General features: G+C 38.6%; 2 protein-coding genes across 6 annotated transcripts; one reads left to right on the plus strand and one right to left on the minus strand.

Moving 5' to 3' along the window:
- The first annotated feature begins 1457 nt into the window (after positions 1-1457).
- LOC129778287 (F-box/LRR-repeat protein 7) lies at positions 1458-22890 on the plus strand. 5 transcript variants are annotated; one of them, XM_055785095.1, is made up of 7 exons: positions 10085-10103; positions 10157-10398; positions 18998-19134; positions 19350-19376; positions 20057-20381; positions 20437-21427; positions 22543-22890. In XM_055785095.1, exons 3-7 carry the CDS (start codon positions 19048-19050, stop codon positions 22676-22678), a joined length of 1566 nt encoding a protein of 521 aa, XP_055641070.1. In that variant the 5' UTR covers positions 10085-10103; positions 10157-10398; positions 18998-19047; the 3' UTR covers positions 22679-22890. The 5 variants fall into 5 exon arrangements, with proteins under 5 accessions (XP_055641078.1, XP_055641101.1, XP_055641070.1 ...); XM_055785126.1 differs by lacking the exons at positions 10085-10103; positions 10157-10398; positions 18998-19134 and adding an exon at positions 2954-3105; XM_055785117.1 differs by lacking the exon at positions 19350-19376 and having other exon boundaries at positions 10088-10398.
- Positions 22891-24905: 2015 nt separating this feature from the next.
- LOC129778310 (prenylated Rab acceptor protein 1) lies at positions 24906-26095 on the minus strand. The gene is made up of 4 exons (XM_055785138.1): positions 26052-26095; positions 25877-25968; positions 25594-25803; positions 24906-25533 (listed from the first exon to the last, which is right to left on the minus strand). Exons 2-4 carry the CDS (start codon positions 25960-25962, stop codon positions 25242-25244), a joined length of 588 nt encoding a protein of 195 aa, XP_055641113.1. The 5' UTR covers positions 25963-25968; positions 26052-26095; the 3' UTR covers positions 24906-25241.
- Positions 26096-26706: the final 611 nt, after the last annotated feature.

Raw genomic sequence — 26706 nt, forward strand, 5'->3', positions numbered from 1 at the left:
CTTCGATTTTTGCCATGTTATCATATCTGGCATTCTTGTGCTGGGTTGTTTACATATAGAATGGAGTGGAATGAAACATCAAAAAACGCGCGATCTAAGCGATCAGTACATATGTCATAACACGCGATGAGTTCCAACAAATTGCTTCGCATCGCACCGCACCGCGTTTACTATGTCCTCGGCATTACACTCTGAAAGTTGAATCTTCGTGTAATAATTCTAGTCAATTCAAGTTTATACTTTATCATGCAATCCACAGGATTGGAGTAAAGTAACTGAACCTGAACATTTGAATCCAACAACTTTCATAAGACTAATCGGCTCAGGAACTCGTACCTTGCAATTTCATGAATCTATTGTAGAAAGCTTTCTCAGATGTTCCCTAATGGTTCCGTAATGGATTTTCATCTCTGTAATGATGTCAGAGACCAGCTTCAAAATATTCTGTTGTTTCTGATTTCCGTATCGTGTGACCCCTGCGAAATTGAAAATGAAACAAACATTAATACATGGTATAAGTATTTTGACCTGAGGCATAGGCAATTCGTTTGCATCGTTCAAAACGTTTGAGAGAAAAATATAATAAAACCCATCTAGACTCCAAAATGAGGGAAAGAACAGCGAATACACATTGATTAACTAAACATGAGTAACCTATCACCATTCCGTGTTTTAGTCACTGTATAATAAAAATGTTATGATTTTTTATGACACCCAAATTATAGATTTTCTATTTAATTTTCAAGGTAAAACGCACCAGCAGCAGTATAATGTGTCTCATATCGTATCACCACACTAATCCTTTCGGGCCGTTTTGTTATCTGAAACATCAATTTTGAACATAAATTAGGACGCATTCCTTTTTTTTGCTGGTTTTTATGAAATTTAGATAGACCGTTTCACTCGATAAAGGCATTTTTTGCATCTTTTCCATATATCGATCTCCTCATTCGATCAATGAGTCACAGACAACTTTTTGCATTACCTTCCATTTCCGCCCCTCACCGGAGAGTAACATGCAAATACATGTTGCGAATGAAACTGTGGATGTCCCTTCTACTATGTGACAGCAACTTGGCGCGTTTCCTCACACTTACCGAAACGTTGAACTCAAGTTCAGTTCACGATAGACGTGACCAAGACAATTTCCAACGGAGGAAATATTAATTTCGCTAGAGAAAACTGCATAGCAAATCCAAACATTGGCAAAAGACGCAACAGCATCTGGGGACCCTTCAGCGTGCGAGGAAAAAGGGAGAAGAACTAATTAATTATTATTCATCCCGAGATTGCCAACATTTCGTGGTCGACTCGATCAGCTGAATGACGAAGACGACGATCAGGTTGCATTGGGGGAAAATGTTAAATGAATATTCTAATTATTAGGAACGTTGGAAAATGTATTTATATTTATTGGCAGAGGGAACAGAAGCTCAAACACCCGATACTGGATCGCTAGCAACTCAGTGCACGCTTTTGCTCGGTCCGTAGTAGATTCGCGGCGGTCGATATTGGTTTCGAAAACTGATCGGAAGTGATTGCAGTGATTGAACTATGAGTACATTCAAGCAGCGGCAAAGCATCGCTAACATTTTGCTCGGGACTAGTCTTACCGAGGATGAAGATGCAGAACACTGGGTGGTTATCAAATCGAACTGTGTAAGTGTTTGGAGTTAGACGATCCAGAATTAAGTAAACAGAAAGTAGCAACTTCTACAGTGACTTTAACTTAAGATTATGTAATGCACCAGAATTTATTGAACTACACATGCATAAATGGTTTATAAAATTTGGTAATTGGTGATCAGAAAAGTTTGTGATTCAATACTAAGAGAATCTGGTTGATTTCGATACACAACGACGATGGTGTAGTATACTGATATATAAATGTTTATCCTAAATTGAAGTAATCTTTATGTGATTAATCCCCATATATTGAGCAGATGGGGCAGTTAAGGAAATCGTTTTAAAAAAACATCGTTTACAAAAACACTATCGAGTAGAAACTTATACCTGTTATCGAACAAATTTCTTCTAAACTATGATGTTATTCTTCTCCCATTTCATTCGATTTACACAACATTATTTGAACTTTATGTTATGTTTTGATTATCCCTCAATGATTTTAGACCTCCACAACTGTTATATTTATATCTGTAATTCTTTTATCAGCCCTGTCTAGACGTTGACACTAAGCGACAGATTATTCGCAGTTGCAAAACAGTAACCAAGAAGCTTTAAATCACATTATAAAATTCCTAGAAACCATACTTGAAAAACAAAATGACAAACATGCTTGATGAGTATCCTATCGGTGGTCTTTTTGCTATGCAATACTCAAAAACAAAAATTTTCAGACAGACAAAAAGTGACCTAGCCGATCTCTGCATTCGCAAAGATTAATAAATTACCAAAGAGCTTAACTTTGATCGACTGTGAACAAATTTGTTATGCTTCGGTGCTAAAGAATAATTTCCCGATGTATTTCCACTTGTTTCAACTTATCACTCAATACATTTCCCAAAATAAATGCGAACAAAGCCGAAAAGCGACGGGAAATCAACTCGCCTAAAGAAAGATTTATGACTGTATTTTCATTCTCAGTGATTTGTCTCGTAAAACAATCTTCGGCGGTTTGTATACACCTGAGAGTATACACCATCCGTCTGCTACTGTCTTTTTTTTTTCTTCATTGCTTCCTTGCTTTCAAAACAGTTTAACTCAAACAAGCATTCTAAGCTTGAGGTCACGACACGGATTTCGCGTCAAGAATAACGAGACCGCCGTCATGCAATCGGGTCGGCCGCCTCCACCTCTTATCGAGTGGAAACATCAACGTCACTCTTATTCCGACGATCGGTGGGCCATATCCTACGAGACGAAACTCAACCGAACCATGTGACTCACTAAACGATATACGATCGTTTCTGCATCAACGGTAAAGTGTTTCGCTGTGATTCGCCTCGTGCCTTCAATCATTCACAACATCGTTAACAGACCCATTAGGAGTGAGGAAAGGTTCTTTGTTGTCACGAAAAAGTGAGGCAGTGAATAATGGACATATTGCTGAAAAGCCCAATAAAGCTGCGGAAAAGATCCTCACAGGTATGTGTCGAGTTCTCGTTCGTGATCGTGCCATCATATCCAACGTCTACAATGTAAATAAAATGGAAATCAAAACATCGTCCGTCCCCATGAAAATCAACCATTAGTGACTAAAAAATTTATGTGCGTCGCATCTTGTCCGTGTCGTGTACATACGTCGTGTCTCGCCCCAATCGAACGTCATTACGCCAAGATCAGCTGTCAAGATCGAGGAGAAGAGATCGGAAAATGAAGCCGGCGGATGGCATTGCTCCAAGAAAAACGGAGCTAACAAGTCGGCGGAGAATTATTTCACACTTCATCAACACCTATTGCAATATTGTTATTGCACCTACGATGACGGATGGAAGTGCACGGAACGCGTCTGCTAGCTAACGAAAGTCGACATCCGTTAATTTAGTGCAAGGTGAATAAACACATCACCCACAGTGGAGAAGGAGATGAAACGTTTCTGTTCACTTGCACCGATTCAATTCAATCTAACGGAGAACCCGGAATGATTTTTACATTTGATAAAGGATAATGCTGATAATGCTGCATAATGAAATCCTTCTTCAAACGGTAAATGCACTTGTGCATTAAAGCGAGTTTGTCTGATTGCAGCTTACGGTACATTGTTTACGTGTTATTGCAAATTAATTTAACTTCAAAACACCATTGCCAAATGCAAAAAAACAAACCTGTTATTGTAAACGTGAAGAATACGATATTTATTTCCATATCTTCGGATGAAACATCAAGTTTTAAAGAATTAAAAAAGTACAGTTTGTCCATATCCTTGATCAAGTTCAGAAATGCCAAGTTTAAAAACCTGTCTTCATTTTGAAGACATTTGACTTACTGTGAAGCAGTGGCGTAGCGTGATACCCGGGGCGGGTCACTGGGGTGTCACCCCTCTAATAATACTAAATTTTCGTTTTCGAATGGGAAATAGAATTTATCGAAACAAGAAACTTGTTTATTACAGTATTAGATAGGACGAACAAGAAATTACAATATCTGCACACGATGGTCACTCTAACTGACAGTTACAAAGTAAGAAAATAAATAAAATATGGTTTAATCTTGGATGTCGGAGTGTGACTCAAATAAATATCTTTGGGAGCTGAAACCGACACTGATGTTGTACAAGTGCTTCCCGTTAAGTGCGCTTTCGCTCTCTTGTTGCGAGCTGAATGAATGTACAGCATAACGGTACGGGGCTCAACGTGTTAAACATATCTGCCTCATCATCGACCGCAAATTTTTAATTAAATTCAACTCTGATAAACCTTTTTACAAGACGCCACAGAAACGTTCACGGTTAGAAACAGTTTCAAATTCACTGTAAGATTTGGAAGTGATTCTTGGAAGCCCCACTTCATGATGAACTGCAACAAATCCAATGCTTTCCGAAACTTCGTAGTTGTCAATTTGTTAAATCTACATTTTCAGGTACTCATAACATGTGTCGAGCTTGAATTGCTTTGAAAATTTCGGTTTCTTCTCTAGACGATTTTGACCGCTCTTGTAATTCTCGATGAAAATATCCAATGAAATTTTAATAAAACCTTTTGAATGACCATTACGACTAGACTGTTGAAAGAGCGAGACAAAATAGCAGTGCATTGAGTTTGGTCACTACCTATTCAAATCTGCAGCTTTTCCCACCCAAAACGAATAAATTGTAAGGGGTTGTATCTAGGACACGACCGAATATTTTCGACGTAGAACTACGCAATTAATAGATTTTGTAATAGATTTTGATCTTCGTTACAAGTAAATTTGATGACCATCCTCTACGTTTGTTATGACGCATAGGACTACCAAAATATGTGAACGGAACAATTGTCAAACGATCATTGTATTTTACATTTCCCTCTGAAATTATTGCACATCTCATGTTTACGTAGTTCTCGAACCGCGACTTGCATGTTTTGACAAAGCGGATTACCCAAGCCACATTGGTTTTGAAGTCCGTGTCAGGGAAACACAGCTCGGTAGGAACAAAAATACCCCCAACTTGCATGTATATTTGCAAAGAGGATTTACACAAATACATTGATTTTGAAGTCTGTGTTGGGGAAACCGTAAATCGGGCCAATCAAAAGTTGGCAGTTAGGTCGTTTAGATAACGCTTGACATTTTACAGTTATTCAATTGTTCATCTCGTGAAAAATAATATTTTATTGATTGTGATTCACGCGTAGAAATATTTCCTATCAATTGATGCAAATATGTTTCCGATCTGTTAAGAAATGTTCAAGTTGTAAGCATTAGAAATACGGGTAGGGTTAGCACGCAAATCTGCAGAACAAATGTATAGAAAAAAGGGAATTCTTCCAGTTTTCGTGAATTTAAACCGTTTAGAGATTAACGAATTGTAATGTATAATATATCAAACAAATCTTAGAGAATCTCCGATTCGATTGGTATGCAAATCATGAGAATTCGTTCACAGTGAAAATAGCTATTAACGTTAACTTTATTTCATAAAAACGTTACCCGTTTTCTGTTTTGGCACCCTTCCTGAAAGACGTAGTTCTACGTTAAAAACTAGGAATGGGTTATATCCGTAGGACTATTTATTTGAAGATGCATCTAAATCAATTCTCAATAAATGAATGAATGGATATTTTGTTTTCCCTTGAAATACACTCTGTCTAACTTCTATAAGACCAGTGTCATTGTAAATAAACAATGCTTCAATTTATATTCTAGTGTGTAGGTATTGGTGACTACCATACACTGAATGATTTACATATGTGTGTGAGTAAGCGCTGAGCATAAACCAATTTTTTCGTGTTTTCAACTGTCAAGTTTCTATAAGACCAGTTACATTTTCCGTTGTTTTAGTTGGTCAATTAAATCTGAAAAATGCCGAAGGGAAAAGTCCTCACGGAGAGAGAAGAAAGACAAATCGATGCATTTCACCAAGAAAATGTAGGTATCAGAGAAATTTCTCGTCGGATTGGACGATCCCATCAAGTAGGGCTCAATTATTTGGCGAATCCTCAAGGATACGGTAAGAATGAGAGAGCTCCACATAAATCGAAGCTCTCTGACCGGAAAATAGCTGGAACAGGTTCGACTGCCTCAAAATCGCATGTGCAAATAAAGCAATATTTGAACTACTCATCTGCTCGGGTGACAATTCGTCAAAACATAAAGAGGGCTTAAAAGGTTAAAACTCCTCATCTTACACCATCTCACAACGGAAGAAGTCTGAGTTGCTAAAGCTCACATGAACTGACAGTGGAACATGATATGTTGTGACAAAGAATGTTTCCAATAGAATACATTTCGCTATATACCATAACGAAAAGTTCGGGAATCTGTGCAACCGGAAAGCTCAAGATAGCTTTCACATCATTCAAGGACTACACATATGTTCTAATCCTCTCTCCTACCATTTTTGCGTGGATATCGTCACAAAAAATTCACATTCCAGCAAAACAATGCTACTATTCATACCAGCAAGTAAACTAAGCAATGGATTAAGGACCAAAAACTTTTTTTTTTCGATTTCGATTTCGAGATTTCGATCACAATCGAATGATACACAATGTGTCATGCAAGTAACCTCTCACGAACATATAACCAAATATGAGAGAATCATTCAGATACTTGTATGAATGACGGTAATCACTTGTGTAACATTACATGATTAAACCAAGAGAGGAACGAAGACTGTTGTTTGCATATTCGAGCTGTATCAAACATCGCAAACCATTTTCGAAGCCTGCATACAAGTTTGAACCGCATATGTCGTCCCGCTCTACTAAAGCGAAACCCACTGCACAGACAAGTGCAAAGCAATAAATGATACAAGAAAAATTACGTCATCATTCGGTCACCATTTGCGGAGAACAACGAATGAGAGCGGTATTGCCAGTAAAACTTTGCGGTCTATATGAATATACACATTTCAAGGGACAGCGGCGTTAAAAATGGAAAATATGGTCTGTCTACCCTTCCCTTAGCCTCTATCGAGCTAAATAATCATATAGTTTGCACTCTCTGAGACTTAAAAATCAGGATCTGCTATATTAGCTGAATATGAATCATTCGCTTTGCGTAGTCCGTACGATCCTGCTGTTTTATGATGCATGGAGAGGTCGATATGCATATGTTAGAGGCAAAGAAGAGAATAAACTTTCTGCACCGAAAGCGTATATCTCGCGTAACTTTTGAAAAGGTCCTATGTAACAAATGTAAACAAATCGAGTTAATGGATGCACGCTATTAGTTTTCAATCATTGAATGTATTACAAAAACAATCGTTCACGTATCTATCTTCTTCATCTTTTTGTCGCCGATACAAAAAATATCCAATGTACAGATTCGAATTTTAAACACCCGGCTGTTACTTCGGACGCCACTTTCCTCCGACGGCCGAAACGTCCGAAGTAACAAAGCAGTCAATACAACTCGCAGTCGTACTTCGGTCGTTTTAGAATTTGTTTCTTACAGGTGTTGTTATCGATTTCAGTGCAATTCAACGAGTGATAACAATAATAATCAGTCTTCAGAACGAAATGCTGATATTTGGATTGTTGTTTATTAGTTAGTTTCAAATTTTTATAGTGCAACGTAATATGTCCAACGTGCAAACGCGGGCAGTCAAAACGTCCAATGTAACATTTTTCGCTCCGAGGCTTCAACCTTAATCTCAAATCACGGAACAATAATTACGATTGGTTTTATGGAGTTATTCTTGACAGCTAGTGGTGAAAACAGTGATAAAGATTGATAGCTTTTAAGACAATTCGCGAAATAATGTTCGGGTCTTCAACTACGTTTTTCTCGAGTTGGCGAAAATGTTACATTGGACCTTTTCAAAAGTTACGCGAGATATGATGGTTCTGCTTGCGTGACGGTGTATCATGAAGTGCGAAACGATGCAGAGTTGTCTCGTTCTCTTTTGTGTCGTGATTTGCAGTACGTTACAACTAAAGGTTGCCGCTGGGGGAAATGATTTGTGTATGATCATATTTGAACGAACGAAAGCGATTTTTTCAGTGAATGGATCATTTGGCAAACACTGACTGACCGACTCGTTCTGCAGAGTTGAACCCTGTTGAAAATCTTGAGGGGATCCTTGTACGCAGAATCTACACTGAGGGATTACTAGATTACTAGTCGAAATGGCAAGGTTACCAATTATTGACATGTAAATCAGCCGATCGTTTTGAATTTTTCATTGATAATACTTATGAATTTTGAATTGGTCTTTTAGAAACTGAACAGCTGAAATTATCATATTTAAACACAATAAATAAACAAACAACTCTTTTGAACGTAATTGACGTTAAATATACTTTGTTCTAAGCATTCAACAATGTATGAATGTATCTTGTTGAAATTCTAACTATTTGTGTTGCAATGAAATAGAATCAGGGAGGTCTTATAGAAGTTGGACAGAGTGTAGTCTTGTGGTATCTTTATGACGTTCGACAATCAAATCCTCAAGACGGGTGTACTCAATCCTCCGAGGATTTAACCATCAAGTGTAGAAAACATGGGTTATTTCGCGATCCATCCGATCCACTGACGGAACGCGAAACACGAGAAAACTCATGAACGGCCCTAATTATGTTAACAGAACATTTGTCACAGTTTCGTTTTGTGGAAGAATTGCGACGATATTCTCTCAATCATTGATTTATCAAGTTTCGCGTAATTTTTGAAAACGACCTATCTACTGCCGTTCTACGCATCAAATGGCTCAAATGGCCGGTTGTATCATTTGTTCACAAAATTTTATCTTGAAATTTTATTGATAGTTTCTAATAAAGTTATGACTTTTTTTTCCTTTAATTTAATTTTATATTTCGACAACTAAATATCGAACTGGTAAAAATTACCAGTTTGGTAGAAATATATATATTTATGTTTTCATTGTATACTTTACTCGAAATTATGGACGCACCCAGTTTTTAGTAAAAATAACACAAAAACAGCTAGAAAATCATTTCTATTAGATCTATCTAGTCCATGTACGGACGCTGATGGGTTTTGCAAGCGAGCATGTCTTCTTTTCTCTACTTGCATGTTTGAAAACTCCACAAGGTATTATATCAAAATTTATGAAAATGACATCATTTATGAAATTTACATCAGTTATCAAAAAATTACACTTTCGACAACTGTGCACGCTGTAATAGCAAAAAGATGCTGTCCCATTGCAAATTGATCTAAGCTTTAATACACTCATCGATATTCTTTGAGGTATATTCGGCTGTGCAGATTACGATTTCACCTCTTGGGAACTTACAGAACACACGGTGGATTGTAAAAAAAAACTATTCTTGCTTTGTCTAACAGAATCTTTGACTAGCACGCATTGTTCAATTTTTCAATTGCCATGCCAAAACTTGACCTGATGGTTGACTTCGTTTTGTCTCAAGATTCCCATTTTCGCACTCTAAATCGTGTTAGCAAATGTTATCAGCTCACTATGCTGGGCTGAAGTTAATCAATTACATGTTCTAATTCTTGTCCGTTGTTTCACATCTGCTCGAAGTAAAGTACGTTCCGAGTCCTTGAAGAACTGTGAAGTTTCGTTCAGAGAACTTACCCCAAAGCCTACGATATTGGAATTCTGAGTTATCCATGGAATGTTGCAGGTATTATAAATTTATCTATTTTCTTTTGGAAACATGGCATCAATGTGCCATCGCTAAAATTCTCTCCTGCCTTTTCATTGCACCCTTCCATTGATTACTCAGCCAAATATGATCCCACCAGGCGGCCACATGTGCAGCGGCCAGCGGAATTTAATAAACACTGGGCTATATTTAAAGCCGAGTGAATCGATCCGAAACACAGCCGCCATTGGCCACCACGAATTCCTGCTCATTTGGTCCGTGATGGTGTGAAGAACGCGAAATTAATCAAAAGCTCCTCAGCGGAAGAAGCAAAAAAACCCGAACGAACGAACGCCAGACATCGCAGAACAACAGAAGATCAACAATTGAAATCGGTCTCGATCATCAGTCTCTGGTCGGCAGCGAGCGGTATGTGTACTTATGGTTCAATGTGTACACGCCGAAAATAATCTCGTTTCAAGTTTTTTTTTTCTCCTACACCGATTTCGAAGAGTGGATCGAATCTTCGACAAAGGGCGCAAGGACGGGAACGGGATTGACGGACGGACGGATAACGAAGTCGGCGGCGGTAGCAGTGAATGCGTCTCGTTGTATCCGATCGGTTCGAGTTAGAAGCGCTTCGTAGGTGCTGCCGGCGGATATTGGAAGAGTTATTGTTTCATCTGACACGTGGCCGGAAACGGCAGTGAATCATTCGATTTATGTAAGTGCCGTGAGAAATGAGCTTCCCCCGTCGGGAAGGTGATTTTATGTGATAATAAAAATTTGATGATGATTACGCGAAATTGTGAAGAAGCGGGAAGACGAATGAACCTTTCAGTACACAGCATGAATCATGAATAGAATTTCAAGAATTTCCTAGTGGCATGTGTTCTCGCTGGGTTCAAAAAAATCGGAAAGTTCGTTAAAAGATAGTGAAACTTGGTGTTTTAGAAATTTTATCTTTTTTTTTTGCTAACGCACTGGAGTACAATCTGCTATAAATATGCTGTTCAAATACATAAAATTTGAACATTATCCGACAACAAAAGAGAGCTCGTGTGCCATAAGTGAAAGATTTTTTTTTCAAATGAATCATTCCGTTTTTTCTCGATTTGCGTGTGTAATATAGATTTGATTTACTCAATGTGATTCAGACGCTGAAAATCCTGCGCAGCTCACGAATCAGCACGTTCCGACAAAGTGTTCGAGAAGTTGTCGATCAATTGAGAAACTTTTGTGGCACACGGCGCGAAATTGATCGCGACAGAAATACTGAAAAGGTGAAAAAAATAGCTATCTGTATAGGATCGACATCAGAAGACATCCCGTTGGAGACGGAAAATTTTACCGTCGCTCCTTGAAGAAGCCTTCGATGTCACTGAGGAATCAAAATAAAAGGTTTCTGTTTGCTCAATTGTAAAAAATAGCCATCAATTTCATTTAGTGATGAGTAGAAGTTCAAATTATTCGGAAGCGTTCAGAAGGAATAAGCTTGGATCCTCGTTACTATCAGAAGATTAGCAAACACAGTGGACGCAATGAAGATATTTTCTTGCAAACGGTATCTAATCAAGGGGATCATGGACCTTTTCGTGCATAACAAAATCCTTGAAGATGCTGTCTTGCAGTACATGGATATTTCCAACAAGATAACGATCCAAAGCACACCTAAAAGCTAAAGTGGTCAGACAGTGGTTCTATAAATCGCAGACTAAATCGTGAATCTGTCCGCAATAAGAACCAAATGTTCGAACAAATCCACAAGTCTTGGCCATAGATTCCCCAAAATTTATAAACGTATCCACAACCCGATATTTGTCCCGAAGATGCAAACAGTATTCGTAGATAAAGGATTCGCTACGAAATATAGAAAGCCAAATATAATTTGTTACACAATGTTGCATCTGTTTTGCTCAGGACGAAAAATGAGTTTCTTCTTTATTCTTGATAAATGTATCAATTGGTGGTCACGAATACTGAATTGAATCTTTCTAAATAAAAATGGAAGGCCGAATGCGTTGCTAAGCGGAAAACCCGAGGAAGGGATGGTCCGACTTGAGCCGTTTTTATTTTGTTGTATTCGTATCAATATAACAGAGAGAAAAATAGGAAATTGAATTCCCATATGTTCTACAATTCATTATTAGCGTTGTTAGTCCATTTGATGTTCACAAACATGGAAATGGACTTTCAAGCGAAATAATGCACTCCTATATCTTCTATCTATCTACACTCGACAAAAAATGAAAAAAACGGCTAAACGTATCAATATGAAACGTTCACAGATGTTTATGGAATACACTAGGCTAAAAATGTGCCTGCAAACATTAGAACTTACTGCGATATTTGCAGAAATATAGTGGATTTTGTAAAGCATTATAAAAATCCTGTTTTTGACACTTTTTTAAATCGATGCAAAAAAATTAAATAACTTTTTTTTTCATCAAAGTAACAAATTATCCTTGTGCAAAATTTATTGGAGTTTTCAAAACTTTTGATTTGCGGTGGTTGTTTATTGATTTATTCATCATCAAAGGCGAAGGGGTAATTTTTCATTCAAACTGAAATAACTCTGTGCCGAAAGGTCCTACAGGAACATTCTTGTAACCAAATAAAAGCTGGTTGATAAGATTAATTTTATTTACTGTTGAGTTGGTTAGTAAAAAAAAATGTGTTTTCTTTGTTTTTCCAATAATATTCTATTGGAAAAACAAAGAAAAATAGATTTTTCATTTCTTCCCGATATCGTTACCCACTACACCAACATACACTAAGATAAAAATATGTACGTAAAATTTTGTAACACCTGAAAGTTGCAGCTTTAAAATGATGCGCATCCCATCTATATGCATTGATTTTTCATGAAGTTACAGCACGTCAAAAATCACCTTAAATTTCCGACTTCGCATTCTGTTCCTCTAATTTTTTTTGTAAATAAAATAGGAAGGCCAAATGTGTTGCTTAGCGCAAAACCCGAAGAAGGAATGTTCCGATTTAAGCCACCTTTATTTTGTTGTATTCGGCTCTGCCCATTGATTACAAAAATAATTCTCATATGTTCCACAATGAAATTGTTGTTAATACAATCAGATATGGCGTTTGAGGAAACGAACTTCGTGTTCCGTTAGTGTGAAACGAAAATGCTTCTCAGGTGGGGAATTACTTTTCTATATAAAACACGTATTCCATGTCTGAAAATAAATTTATATTATAATGGCGAGTTTTTGTAGAAATAACAGGAAATTTAAATTAAATAGAAATTGTAAAGAGCCAAATGGAAATTATAAAGATCAATCAATGGAGAGTTCTGCGATTGAACCCACGGACGTCCGCTTGGTAAAAAAAACCTGAATTTTAGAGAGGATTCATATCAGAAAAAGGTACTTTCGTATTAGCGTCACCGGAGCCGAAATTCAATAGATAGCAATTTTATTGTACACACTGGCACTCAGATTTCTTTTGTATTGTTGCTGCCTTGTTGTTTGTAGTGTTTTGTCATTTTTTATTCTTACGAAAATGCGATTTTATGATTAGCGGTATTTAAGTATGAACGCCACAGCAGCGCAATTTTCATTATGTATTCCATCGATTGCCCGGTTAGTTTGAAACATAGGAGACGATCCTTTAGTTAGGGACGGCATAAATTTGCTCGGTTAATTTTTGCACTTAAATATAAATGATAGAATATATTTCAAAGTAAAACTTAACCGGGTAAACGTATGCCGTCCGACGCTCGGTCGGACCTAACTAAAGGATCGTCTCCTATGTTTTAAACTAACCGGGCAATCGATGGAACACAGGTTTGTTTGCGAAAGGCCGCCGCTTCCGACGGCGGGTCGGCGGCCAATTCGGATTGCGTCACCTCGGCGGCTTAGGGCTGCCTCTGTTCCTTATCCCTCGATTGATTACGTTGAACTCAGAATAAATTTAATTAATAAAAACTAATTCATAATGAAAATTGCGCTCCGGTGGCGTTTATATTTAAATACCCCAAATCCCAAATACGCATTTTCGTAGCACAATAACAATACAAATAATTGTATTTCGGCTCCGGTGACGCTAATACGGAAGTACCCAGAAAAATAATTATGGGCGGGACTAAGTTCGCCGGGTCAGCTAGTATTCTAATAAATCTGATTGGTACTGCTTCTTATTTTTTCCCATTTTTCTTTTCATTGACCCGTCAATATTAACCAATATACAGCTTTTTATTGTGTATAATTTGCCCTATATTACACATGTAGTTGATTCGCTGTTTATTTTTCAATTTTATGTATTGAAATGTGTTCCTGATGAAACTCAACGTTTACTTTCTTTTGATATTTTTCTTTCATAAAAATCTTAGACTCTCATAAGCCTACGCTTCCCCATTTCATGGAAATGGAAACGCAACAAAACATTAATTGACCTGGGTACAGTTTTGTCTTCTCGTGTCCTTAACACGTTGTAAGGAAAAACTACATGGGCTGAAAAGTCACAAAACGTCGAAAGAAATCCACTCGATTACGCCTCAAAACCGCCAAACCGGCTGTTGAATCATCAACGCACCACTGTTTTCTGTCGAAGGTCAGCAAACGCGGCACCCATCGCGCGGATTGCTTTCTCATGTCCAAAATGTCGTGCAAAAATATCCCACTCGTTCTTTTGAAATGCCTAGTGTAACTTCACTTTACGATCGTTCAAAACGAGTCGATGCACTTGTTTTACGATTTCGTAGCCATTTTTGACCTTCCAGTGCATCTGCGGTGCTTGTACGGCCCATTTTTAATTCACTAAATTACCGATAAACTCTTGTTGGAGCAGAAGTGGAATAACTTTTCGTCAACCACTGCATTATTCCTCTTTTTCCATTTTATATCCGAATGCTCAGGTAACGAAATTTAAACAACTGTAGTTTGTGAACAAATAAACGAAATGTCGTGAAACTTCACACTATTATACTTTATACTAGTCACAGATGAACCTCTCGAAATGAATCTTGTTCATTTTTAGTGGCGCCATCTGTTGAAAAATCCCGGGACATTGCAGTCCATGTAGTAAAAAAAGGCCCAGTTAAACTGACAGTCGAAATCAGATAACGTGACGTCCCCATCTTATTGATGTGCCTTTTTTATATGGCAACTAGCTGACCCGGCAAACGTTGTTCTGCCATATAAATTATTTCTAGTGAATATTTGGCTGTTCAATAAAAAAATATCGAAAATTATTACTCGATGTTGGTTAAATACTTAAATAGAAGACAATCCTAACTTAACGTTTCTTCTATAAATCTCTTTACATTTCCGCCAAAACTATATCCATAATCATTATCAGAGACAATTCGTGAATGTGTTTTCCTGTTACACAGAACACAGAACACATATTAGAGATTATTTCCATTTTTTCCGTAGGGTCCTTGGTGGATCACACCATTGTGGGCTGAATTTTGGTAGCTCAGGAATCTGGATACTCGTTGCACTTTGGTGTTATGGAAGCCCAAACCGTTTGGATGTGGCTTGTTTGAGAATTAAACACTTGGTATACTATCTAAACACAAACTTGATTTACTGCGATGCTTCACGGTTACACGTTGGAATTGGAATCGCGATCTATTACACTTGGAGGTTGGATATGGAATGACGAATAGGATATTGGTATTGATCGATAGTATGCATATATGTGTTTGTTTGCGTTTCATGCTGTAAGTTGATCTATGCTGATGTCTGCCGTTGTGTTATACACCACACATTGCATTCTGAATTGGAAGAAGTGATTTGAATGGGGAATAAGGATCGGGATGGAATAGGGAATCTATTGCATTTCACACTTGCTCAACATTCGCGAGCGTTCCTTTTTTCATTTATAATTTTTGTTCTAAAAGCGTGTTCATTTCACCCGAGAATTCATTCACAAAAATAGTTCAATGTCGAATTGCATGACACATTTGCAAAACTCTATTGAACTTGAATATTTTAGAACATAGGAGAACTGTTGATCAGTAGATGGATTTAAAATTTCCGAGGAAAGCACTCTATCCTAGAAACTAAAAAGGTAACAATGTAGCAATGTAACTTTAAACAATATCAAATGCAAACGATGCGTTTGAGCCGAACATTGGAAAACAATTGACCGTTTTGCAACGAGAAGCACACCAAACTTATTTTACGTCATAACAATGTTTGGCTCCGTGAAACTGTTCTAGGTCTAACTTTGACTTGAGAAGGTTTTGAAGATACGATAAAAAAAAGACTAAAAAATATTCTTTCTGGCATTTTCAAGAAAAAGTATCAAAACAATTATTGTAACGTGATTTTGAAGGAAACCAGCGAGCATTTTTTATATTATCCACGAACACCATTTTTTCCACCTCCTCTCGAATCCCCTGCCTCTTCTCATAAGCTTTTTTTTTCGAAACAGTCATACATTTCTCGACTGAATGTAAAATTGTGATGATACCATCTATCGGTTGTTGTGACAGCTTGCCAAATCAGGCCAAACTTCACAGATACTTTGTGTGCTCCGTACATTTCCCGTCCGCGACTACAGGATTCTTCTAGCAAATCTGTCATCGGAAATGAACTTAAACATACTTGGGACATCACATCGAACCGTTGTAGTTTACATAGCTACCTATAATCTATATTCACGTACGAGAAACTGCTGGAAGAAGCCAAAACTCATTTCCAATTGAATACGAAGGCGACTTTCTTCATAGTCAGCTGACTATCCTCAGTTGAATATGACTCTGCCGAGCCCTGATCATAGGGAACTTATGATCGGCAGCTACGTTCAGGGATACTGAGAACAACCAGGACAAACCTCGGATGTTACTAGATTTTAGATAACTTCCTATAAAGCAATGGCTCGAGAAGATCTTTTTTTATCCAAAATATATATTTTTATTAAGGCTCATATGGCGTCAGCCTAACGGGACCGGGAGTTCAATATTTCGACAATGTTTGCTTACAACTATGTTAGTTATATGTAACCGATTACTCGCGGTTGGCTCGAGGTTAATATTACTAGTGTTCTCATAATTGGGATGTTGCAGTCTTCAATGATTTGTACGTGTGCCTGACATCCTATTGGGATGCAGCTGACCATTAATCAGCAACGCCCCCTAGTCTGTACCTCATATGAATCGTGGTGCATCTCTCTTGACTCGAGGAATCCAGGGTAGAATGGTCACTGGCCGGTACAATCTTTAGCTCGTGTAGAGTTGTCATGAGCGGTACAACCTTTGGCTCTTGTTGAATGATCAGTGGCCTGCACAACCTTCGACCTGTGTATCTGTAAAGAGTATGTGTATGTATTGCCGCGACTAAGTAAAAGTTTATCGATCGGATAGAAGGGATTTGATGCAGGGCTCGAGAAGATGTCCAAAACAAGTTTAAGTTTGTTATTCACAGAAAAATTTGGTCAAAATTTTCTAATCTAGGAAGTAATTTGCATGTACAGAGGATGGAGGAGAATGTGGACTCGAGTACATGAGAAAGTGTACTCTAACGTATATTAAAATGAACGAAGACCTGTGAAGTTCTGATAAGCTATCACAAAAACCAAAAGGTACAATTGGTCGGTGTTAAGTCAAAGGGGACCAAGTCGCAAAATTAAAAATTTCGAGTTATTGATTGCATTTGGTTAAGCATTACGTAAGCTACATACCACACACGGGAGGCGATCTGGCGTAGTGGTAACATCTATGCCTCTCACGCTAAAGGTCACGAGTTCAATTCTCACTCCCGACATTCTTCCAAAAATGGAAGTAAAAGTGACGAACCAGCCAAATGAGTTGAAAGTCACTATAAGGCGGCTCGCACACCGCAGCAATAAGCAACTAGCAAACTGCAGTACACAATATGCAACAGGAAACATATTTTGTTGTTCTTCGCATACCAGAGCAATAAAAACCCCTGACATTATGCAAACAATCGCCTTAATGTACGAAACTTGTCAAAATATGAGCGATAAGTTGCTATTCAACCGACACGCCGTGTTGCTAGCGACATGTGTTGCTCTGTAAAGGCGACAGCGATATCGTATTGCGTCGGTGTGCGAGATCAACAAAGATTAAATGGAAAAATCCATTGGTGATAATATTGCTTATTGCATGTTGACAGTTGCTAGTTGCTCATTGCTCCGGTGTGCGAGCCGCCTAATACAGATAAAAAAAAAAAAAAAACATACCACACATATAAGATTTGGAAAATCACGCCTACAGGAATAATGTATCGAAATTGCTTTGAATGCCCAATGAAGGCCCCTTACAGCGCGTTTCTCTCGAAATCAGAAAAATGTCACATGGTCCGGTTTGACTTAACACCGACCAATTACAATTCTTAACTTTTTTTCTCAACATTTTTAAGGATATAAGTTACCCGAAAATGAAAAAAAAAACAGAAAAATCGATTTTTCCGATTTTCCAGATCGATTTATCGATCATTTTGTGCCACTGAATAGCAGAATTGGACGTTCAAGCAAAATCTAGTGGCCTAAACACGCGCTCAGGAAAAGGTTCCAACGAAGTACTGACGATGTTTATTCACGATCGAAGAAACGAACGTGAAGATAAATTATAGGTAGTTCTGTATTAGAGATTCAGGCGTTGTTCCCTCTGAATATAATTTGTTTGGATCCAGGACGACCCTCTTCCGTTACTAAAATATAGTCCCGGAAGTCATTTGTGTATATTATTAATCTTTTTCAAAACTGAATGAACTGAATACATTACATATTATTGCTCATACTTGTGCAAACTGTGATTACCTCTGAGTATATCATTTAGATTTGGGTTTAGAATTATCAAACACATCACCGATGATTTTAGATCGTTGTTTATTTACTTGAGGGGCCTAGAATGCAAGGGGTGTAAGTGACTTGATCGATTTCTCTTCGTCGACCTTTTCTTTGATTAAAAACTCAACTGCAAAAACGTTCCAATTTGAGTTTGCTATAAAATCCGATAGATGAGGTTCTGACCTATCCTCCACATTGTCAAATACAGCTGGGAATGAATTTGCAGCTAAGTTATGACCAAAAGAGAGAGTCGATGTAGAGAAATAGATCAAATCACTTACACCCCTTTCATTCTGAGCCCCTCACTTCCGAAGCATTACACGCAGCTGCACGCGATGCTATGCGCACTATGCTTGCACCGCAAAGATCTCACCGTTTGTATTATTAGTGAACACGTTTTTCAATAGATATTAACAAATTGATTTGCACAGAGCAACATGTTTTACCATGAACAGTGTATTGCGATAATTCCACTTGATAATAAATTATAAAGATACGTCGAATTTAATGTGTGTGTGATATGATTTAATCCTTGCACAAATCAGCTGCTTCGAGCGATCAGCATCATCCATAAAACATTCTCGGAGCAGAAACGATGGACGCATGGGGACACATAGACATTTGCTCCAACCTTATCCGCGAGGATAGTTTCCGAAGCAATATTATACGAAAAAGTCGAATGGTAAGTTTCGTCAACGTCCTGGTCCAGCAATCCCCTGACAGCACTATAGTTAATCTGACAGCATCCATCTTCCGCTCTTACCACTTTCCTAGCACTCTTCTTCAATCATGCCTATGTCGTTTGATTGCAGTGTTTTGTTTTGTGTTTATGTTTTTCTATCGCCAATGCTCAACTAACACCTGAAACCACGCTTTCTGCTTACAATTTCTTTCCAGTTGTTCATCGATTTCAATTTCAACACGGTAATGCAGCCCTCTCCCTAGTTTCCATGACAACAAGGGTAATTCCAATGCTGTCACTATTCCCCCCGATATTATATTGTGGTATCCAACAACCGCTTGGCGCGTGCGCACTCACGTGACACAACCATCTGGCTTAACCATGCACTCGTGAGCAGAGTATGTTAACATAGTCCTCTCTACGCATACTAGCGCAAAAATGATTATAATCGAAATGCGTGAGATGCTTGAATGCGGCCGCTGCCACCAAGTTCACATATTTAGATATTAATACAACCTCTCTCTGGCGTTCTGCGAGAGATTCGGAAAATTCTGTCAAAATTTTTCACACCCATACACACCCATGCGGGGGACATCAAAGTTTTCCGTGTGAAACCGATACGCGACTGTATCTTCCTCGTTCTTTCGGGTCATTTTTTCGGCTTTTGTTTTGGTTTGTTCCGGTTAGAACCCACCTGTAGTAGCCCCCAGCGATGGACATCTCAAGTGACGTTTGGAATCAGGTCGCCCTCGAGGCATCCCAACTGTATTTCACCGAGGACGGCAAGAGCCCCTTCGCCAACACGGTCTGTGTGTGACAGTTGTATTTATATTCTGCTTTTTATGGGCTTGATTGCTTTTCTATAATTATACAAAGTGCTGACCTGCGAAATTTGTTGAATAAACCGAAGTTCTAATTTCAGTCCATCGAGAAACTGCCAGACAAAGTAATTCAGCACATATTCTCGTACCTGACCCACCTGGAGATATGTCGCATGGCAATGATTTGCCGTCGCTGGCGTACGATCGCCTACGACACCAAGCTCTGGAAGAACGTTTCGCTTCGGCCGGAAGTCTCTGGGCTGCACGTTGGCTCCCTTGAATCCCTGCTGCAGATGGTTTCGGTTCGCTTCGGTGCATCGCTGCGCTACATTGAACTCCCAATCGAACTGATTACCCACACCGTGCTGCACGAGCTGTCCAACAAGTGCCCCAATTTGACCCATATGTTGCTGGACTTTTCGACAGGTAAATTCAATGCCTCGTAAATAATTTTATAGTTGATCTAACCAACCCCTCGCAGCTATGCAGCTGCACGATTTTAGTGAAATGCAGGCTTTCCCCGCGAAACTTCGCTACATGTGCATCTGTTTGTCGGAGGTCATCTTCATGGAGGGTTTCATGCGTAAGATCTACAACTTCATCAACGGTTTGGAAGTGTTGCATCTGATCGGTACCTACGAGAAGTGTGAGGAGGAAGAGGAGGAAATCTACGAAGTTATCAATGTACACAAACTAAAATCAGCCACGCCTAACCTGCGTGTCATCAACCTGTACGGCATAAACTTCATCGACGATTCTCACATCGATGCCTTCAGCTCCAACTGCATCCAGCTCGAATGTCTCGCTGTCAACTATTGCAGCAAAGTAACCGGTTCCACTCTGAAACCACTGTTGGCTCGCTCCAAACAGCTCAAGTGCCTGCTTATGAATGGTACGGACCTCAAGTCCGAGTACGTTATGCAAGCCGAGTGGGACAAATGTTCGGTTCAGGAGCTGGATATATCTGGAACCGATTTGACCACAGAATGTCTGATCGATTTACTGACAAGAGCCCCAACTCTACGCTTTTTAAGCGCCGGTCAAATCAACGGATTCAACGATTCCGTCCTGAAGGCGTGGGCCGAGAGCGGCAACGCGAAAACTCTTATCGCGCTGGATATTGATTCCACCGATAACATATCGGATGAGGCGCTGGGACGTTTCATCACCCGCTATGGTGGCCAACTGCAGGCTTGCGTTCTCTCCGGCATGACCCACATAACCGATGCGTTGTGGATGACCATTCTGCCGATCCTGGCCAATGTAAAGATCGTGGTGATGGGTACCACCGAGCGGTTGAGTGGTAACATCCACGTGGATCAACTGATGGACACAATCGGGTCATCCTGTCCGAAGCTGGAACGGCTGGAGCTCCGCTGGGATCCGGAGAATCTCCGCTTCTCCGACAAGAGCCAGAAGGCGATCGATATGCTGCGTGTTAAATGTCCGAAACTGCGCAGTCTGGTGTTGAGGTGAGTAGCAAACGGAATGGTTCTTTTTAATTAGTGGATATTTGCAATTTTGCCAATGTTTTATCAATTGACATACATGATTAGACTGTGACTGTCTTGAAGAAAACCAAAAGTGACTCTTTTTCTTTTTTCTTACTTTTAACGTGTTGTCTTGTTTCTTGTTCGATTCAGCTACAAAATATTCTCCCATTTGCTGTATTTGCTTGCTGAATTTCCTCAAATCTGCTCTCATACGCGTTTAATCACATTCTCCGTACTGATAATTCTTCTCTAGCTTCAAGTGTTTTGGTTAGCAATTCATGATACATAAGCATGCGAACTAAAACGTCATGATCGCTTGCGCTGCTGCAATTTTATATTCGTATTTGTTTCTCATACTTTATACATCAAACTTCCTTATGTATCTAGAAGAAGTAGTATCATACAGGCTACGCGAGGCGAATGATTCATATACTGTTGCCATGAATGATACCCCCCTATTGTGTGTCATAGAGTGTTCTTCTTCTTAAATGGCACCAACGTTCCTAGAACATTTTTATTAGTACTTAGTTGAGATTTCTATGCCAAATAACACACCTTGAATGCATTCTTAGTGGCAAGCTCTAGAAAGCGAGTGTTACCTAGGTGAACGTCTCAGTACTGTCAGTCACTTTGATAGGTTAAACTTTGACAAATAAGATACTCGGGGAAGAATAATCAAATTATATTTTTACTTCTAATGTTGTCATCCCTTATGTTTTCTTACTCCTCTTGCCTTTTTTTCGTCTCCTTTTCCTAATGTTGTATAGTACGGAATAAATTATATTTCGCCGGTGCCGAATAAATGTTTAAATGATATGAACACGAACGAAAACAACGAATAACTTCGTGATTGTCATGTTGATAATGTGCCGCTAGTAAGAAACTGCTACCAAAAATCTTTTTTACTTGTTTTCGTATGTCGCAAACAAAAATGACCTCAGCGAGTCAGGTAATATAACCACCGACAACAGTATCATGTGGGGTTTTCGCAGCCATTTCAGTTCACTTTATTGATAAATCTTTTAATGTTATAATCAAAATGTATAAACACCAACAGTATAATTTATTTATTTTCGTTCTAATATCTTCTGCAGCGACGGCCGCTACTACGAAACCGTTAAGGCCAATTTCGAGCGAGCGGATCGCACAACGGTAGTTCGAACCCTGACCAGTTGCCGCGTGTCGGCGTACCACGTGCTCAGCAACTATAACGATTTGATCTTCAACTGAACGGTTCCGGCAAACGTTGCATTGTTACATCTTGATATTATACTTGGTTTGTTTTTCAATTTGTATGGAGTCTAAATAGTGTTAAACAAGTTGGAACATTTTAGTTTTACATAATCATATAAATCCATAAAAGTAACTGCAATTTGAAGTGCGACACACAAAATTATGTAAAAATTTGAGCGTTTTGAATAAAAGACGGATTGTTTCTTAAAGGTGTAGAAAGATATTATCCGATATCTGCCATGAATACTTGTTCACAAAAAAAACAGTGCATAGAACATACAAAGTAGCCATAGAAAGGTTCTCGTTAACATGAAATCAATCAGGATTTTTAGCGTCACGTAATTTATGCCTTGTATAATTTTTACCCTGAAAACTAGAACCTAGACCTTGAAGCATCTATTCCGCATGCGCATGTGGCTGCTGAGGCCACAGACTCTGCCCCATTCCGAAATCGTCTGTGGATTTCGGCAAGCTTTTGTTGAATAGTACCAATCGTTATGCGATTGTTCCATGGTGAACAGCTCCTGTCTGTGTCAGTGAAAAGAATCCGTTGTCCCTGCTGACGTTCAGTCTGTATAAACAGTCATTTTTGGAGTCGTACAAATTATATTCGAACACCCCTCACATTTCTTAAGAGCAGAACTTCAAATTGAATATGGCGTCTATTGGGCTGTAGCCACGGTCGATAATCACTAGCAATCGAAAAGCCGATTAATAGGCTAGCGGGCGATAAAGTGTTAATATCTACTCACTATCTATTAACCACAGAAATATACCAAATTTAGAATGATGTACCTGAAAGAATCTATCCAAACCTCTAAGCCACATGAAATTCACTTAAATTTCATATGCAGGTTAACACCTTAGCCTAAAATTTGATTTCCAGAAGAGCTAAATGCCACTACTCCCACTACTCTGCTGAGCGTCCTAGCGCCCTATGACATGTAAAACTCGATGTTGTAGGTGAAAGCACAGGGGTGGTATTCCGTATTTCGAAAAGAGCGATTTTTGTTCGTTTCGACCACTTTTGCCATTATGGATCTTGAAGAGAGCTCAAAACGAGTGTAACAAATATAGTGGATGTAGTAGAATTTCGAGCAAAGATTGGCATTACGTAACATTGTGTTCGAACGTTTTTCAGCACCAAACGAGAACAAATGTCTCGACAAGAAATGGTTGATCGTTGTGTAACGAGACGCAAAAGATTGAGATTAAAAACAAAATACTCTAATAAACGAAGAGAATCTTCATTATTATTTGATTTATGATTTCAGAGAACACATATGAGGCCCAGAAATTTTAATGTCAAAGTTTCAAAGAAAATTATACAACTTTGACTAAATACTCACGAAGGGAGTTATATCACAATAGATTAAAAAACGGATAATGACAGTAAACTCAAGCAATGAGAAATGCAACATCTACTAGAAAATTCGAAATTTTTCAATCAAAAATGGTGATTTCTAAAACCGGACAAACCATGATCATAATTTCTCTTTGAGGAAAATCGTTAATTGACATAAAAATTCGAATAATTTCGACGCCTTACTAGTATTGATTATATGTGATTTTGATGAAAAAAAATCGATTTGCATTTACTAGTTGCGTGAAAACGCCCTAAATCTGACAAGCCAAGCAAGATCATTTACCTTAATCGATTTTGTCTTCATAAACTTTTTCTTTCGTGAATAACTTAACTCAATTTGATTTTGCTATAGGAACCGATAATTGAGGTTCTGCCCCATTGTCCACATTATCAAATAAACTGGGAATATGTTTGCAGTTAAGTTCTGATCAAAAGAGAAAGTCAATGAAGAGAAAATCGATCATGTCACTTAGGGTGGGTTTAGACTAGTGATATATTCATGTGAAGAAATATGATGAGATTTATAGAAATCGCATCAACCGTTTACACTAGCGTGAACTTCTATAATGAATGTATTCATATTTTCGGTGAATTTATTCACCTAAAGTAGAACTGCATCCAACTTTAGTGATTTCTCACCAGTGAGAAATTCACAAGCGTTTACATATGCTGAATTTATTCAAGTTATATATACCTCGAATAAGTGTATCATATTTATTCTCACCCGTTTACACCTATTTTCACGTGAATAAATCCATCTATAGCTATAGATCTCCCTAATGTAAACCCGCCATTACACCCTTTTCATTTTGAGCCCCTCAATTTTGCACGATCTCGAGTTAATGACACAACAGTGTATTTAATTTTTTTAAATTTTTATTAGAAAATTTTAGCCACACATTAGCACACATAATAGTGCTGTCGTGCTACATAGATAAAATAAACGAATAAGTTAAATATATTTTTCTGATATCAAAACCTGTGATACGAACTAAACAGTGTACATAACAAAAACATTAGTGGAAGATATGCTCCAATTTATGTGGTTTGTAACCAACAGTTAAAGCCTGCAAATTTGATCATTTGCCGGAATAATGCCTCTGATTATTACTTACGTAAATTTACGTTTGCGATTATTTGTTATGCGCAAAATACTAAACAATCGACATTCTCTTCGAACAGGATTTCACCCGATTACACTGTCTCCGACAAGAACGTCTCGGTGTCCTCCGTTACGATCGCATCGATATTGTAGAAGGCCGCGTGCAGCGATATAACAAAGAAAGATGCTCCCAAAACCCAAAACATGACTGCCCCGGCACCGGCCAGGTAAAGCACCGGAATGGCAGCAACATTAACTGCGATGCACTGTTGGTTGGTGTTCAACTGACGGGAGAAAAAGGCAACGGGTGCATTGGCCTGTTTGATGCGATAGCAAGCGTAGAATACGCATCCCAGCACAATCAAGATCAACGGGGATGTCAATCTGGAAATGAAAATTAGAAAATATTAGCACTACCCTTCGAACCACAAAATCACTACTTACAAGCAGTAGACAATCAATCCGAGAAAAACGAACAGATAGTTGCTCTGGAAGTAACCCAGGTTACGGATGATTCGATTCGTGAGCCGTGGAACGTTCGCCACGGTCTTAAAATTCGCTGTTTGCAGAAATTCCGACCACGGGCGAACATTTTGTCTGGTGATTCGCAAAAATTCCCACAAACTCGGAATCCGAGCGGAGAAATTGGTGAACCTACGATCAGTCAAAACAGATAATTAATTTGAAGAGAAATTGAGTCATCATCTATCATCGAACTGAAGCTTACGTGGAAACATTGAACAACGATTTTGACTCTTGCTTCGGCGGTTCCATATCGCCACTCATGTCGATATGAACGTCGGACTCCTGCATGGTTTCCTGGGTTGAGTTTTGTGAGAATTGGATGAAATTTCGAAAAAAAATCTGATAAATGTTTATTCGTCTGCGTAATATTTCGTTACCGTTTTGACGTTTCCGCGCTCGTCGGTTTGTTTTTGTTTACGTGATGAAATTCAAAGCAAATGGATCTTGCGATACCCGCAACTGAAAAGCAACCGAATATTTATGAACTCACAAGGTGACTAGCAGGGATGATTTTAAAATTTTCGTCACACCGCTCGAGAAAAATGTCTCCATTTGTATTCACCCATGGCATATGTTTTGTTATCAAGAAACTAGCTTGAGCTTGAGCTTGAGTTTGGGTAGACTGTGCAATTCGTAGTTGCTCTCCGTGATTGCACAAAGAACACACAGAATGACGCTTGGGACTAGCAAATCATTCTCGTTGTGCAATTTTCGGTGATTCGAGTTATAAAAAATTCTAATCGACTCGTTTTTTTAATGGGGCCCATTAACAACTTCTGTAGATGAAGGCTGAACTAAGGCACCTAGAAGTATATCCTAAGGTGGGTCAATATGTCAAAACCATTCAAAACCATTCTTCGAATCAACAAGGTAAAACACATCAAAACAAACTAGATGACAACTCGACTGATTCATCAGCAACCGCAACAGAACGGTCAAGTCAGACGAGCTACTCGTCTGTTTTTAGACGAGCTCGACTTCTGAAATATGAAAACAAACGAGACGAGCGCTCGTCTTATGGAATGAGAATGG

The sequence above is a fragment of the Toxorhynchites rutilus genome, chromosome 1 (genome assembly GCF_029784135.1).
Source record: "Toxorhynchites rutilus septentrionalis strain SRP chromosome 1, ASM2978413v1, whole genome shotgun sequence".
Lineage (NCBI taxonomy): Eukaryota > Metazoa > Arthropoda > Insecta > Diptera > Culicidae > Toxorhynchites > Toxorhynchites rutilus.

Coding starts and splice junctions, on each gene's coding strand:
- LOC129778287 (XM_055785095.1), top strand. CDS start 19,048: ATGGACGCATGGGGACACATAGACATTTGCTCCAACCTTATCCGCGAG. Junction 19,377..20,056: donor TCGATTTCAATTTCAACACG/GTAATGCAGCCC, acceptor TTCTAATTTCAG/TCCATCGAGAAACTGCCAGA. Junction 20,382..20,436: donor GTTGCTGGACTTTTCGACAG/GTAAATTCAATG, acceptor AACCCCTCGCAG/CTATGCAGCTGCACGATTTT.
- LOC129778310 (XM_055785138.1), bottom strand. CDS start 25,962: ATGCAGGAGTCCGACGTTCATATCGACATGAGTGGCGATATGGAACCG. Junction 25,804..25,876: donor TCGTTGTTCAATGTTTCCAC/GTAAGCTTCAGT, acceptor GACTGATCGTAG/GTTCACCAATTTCTCCGCTC. Junction 25,534..25,593: donor GGATTGATTGTCTACTGCTT/GTAAGTAGTGAT, acceptor TTTCATTTCCAG/ATTGACATCCCCGTTGATCT.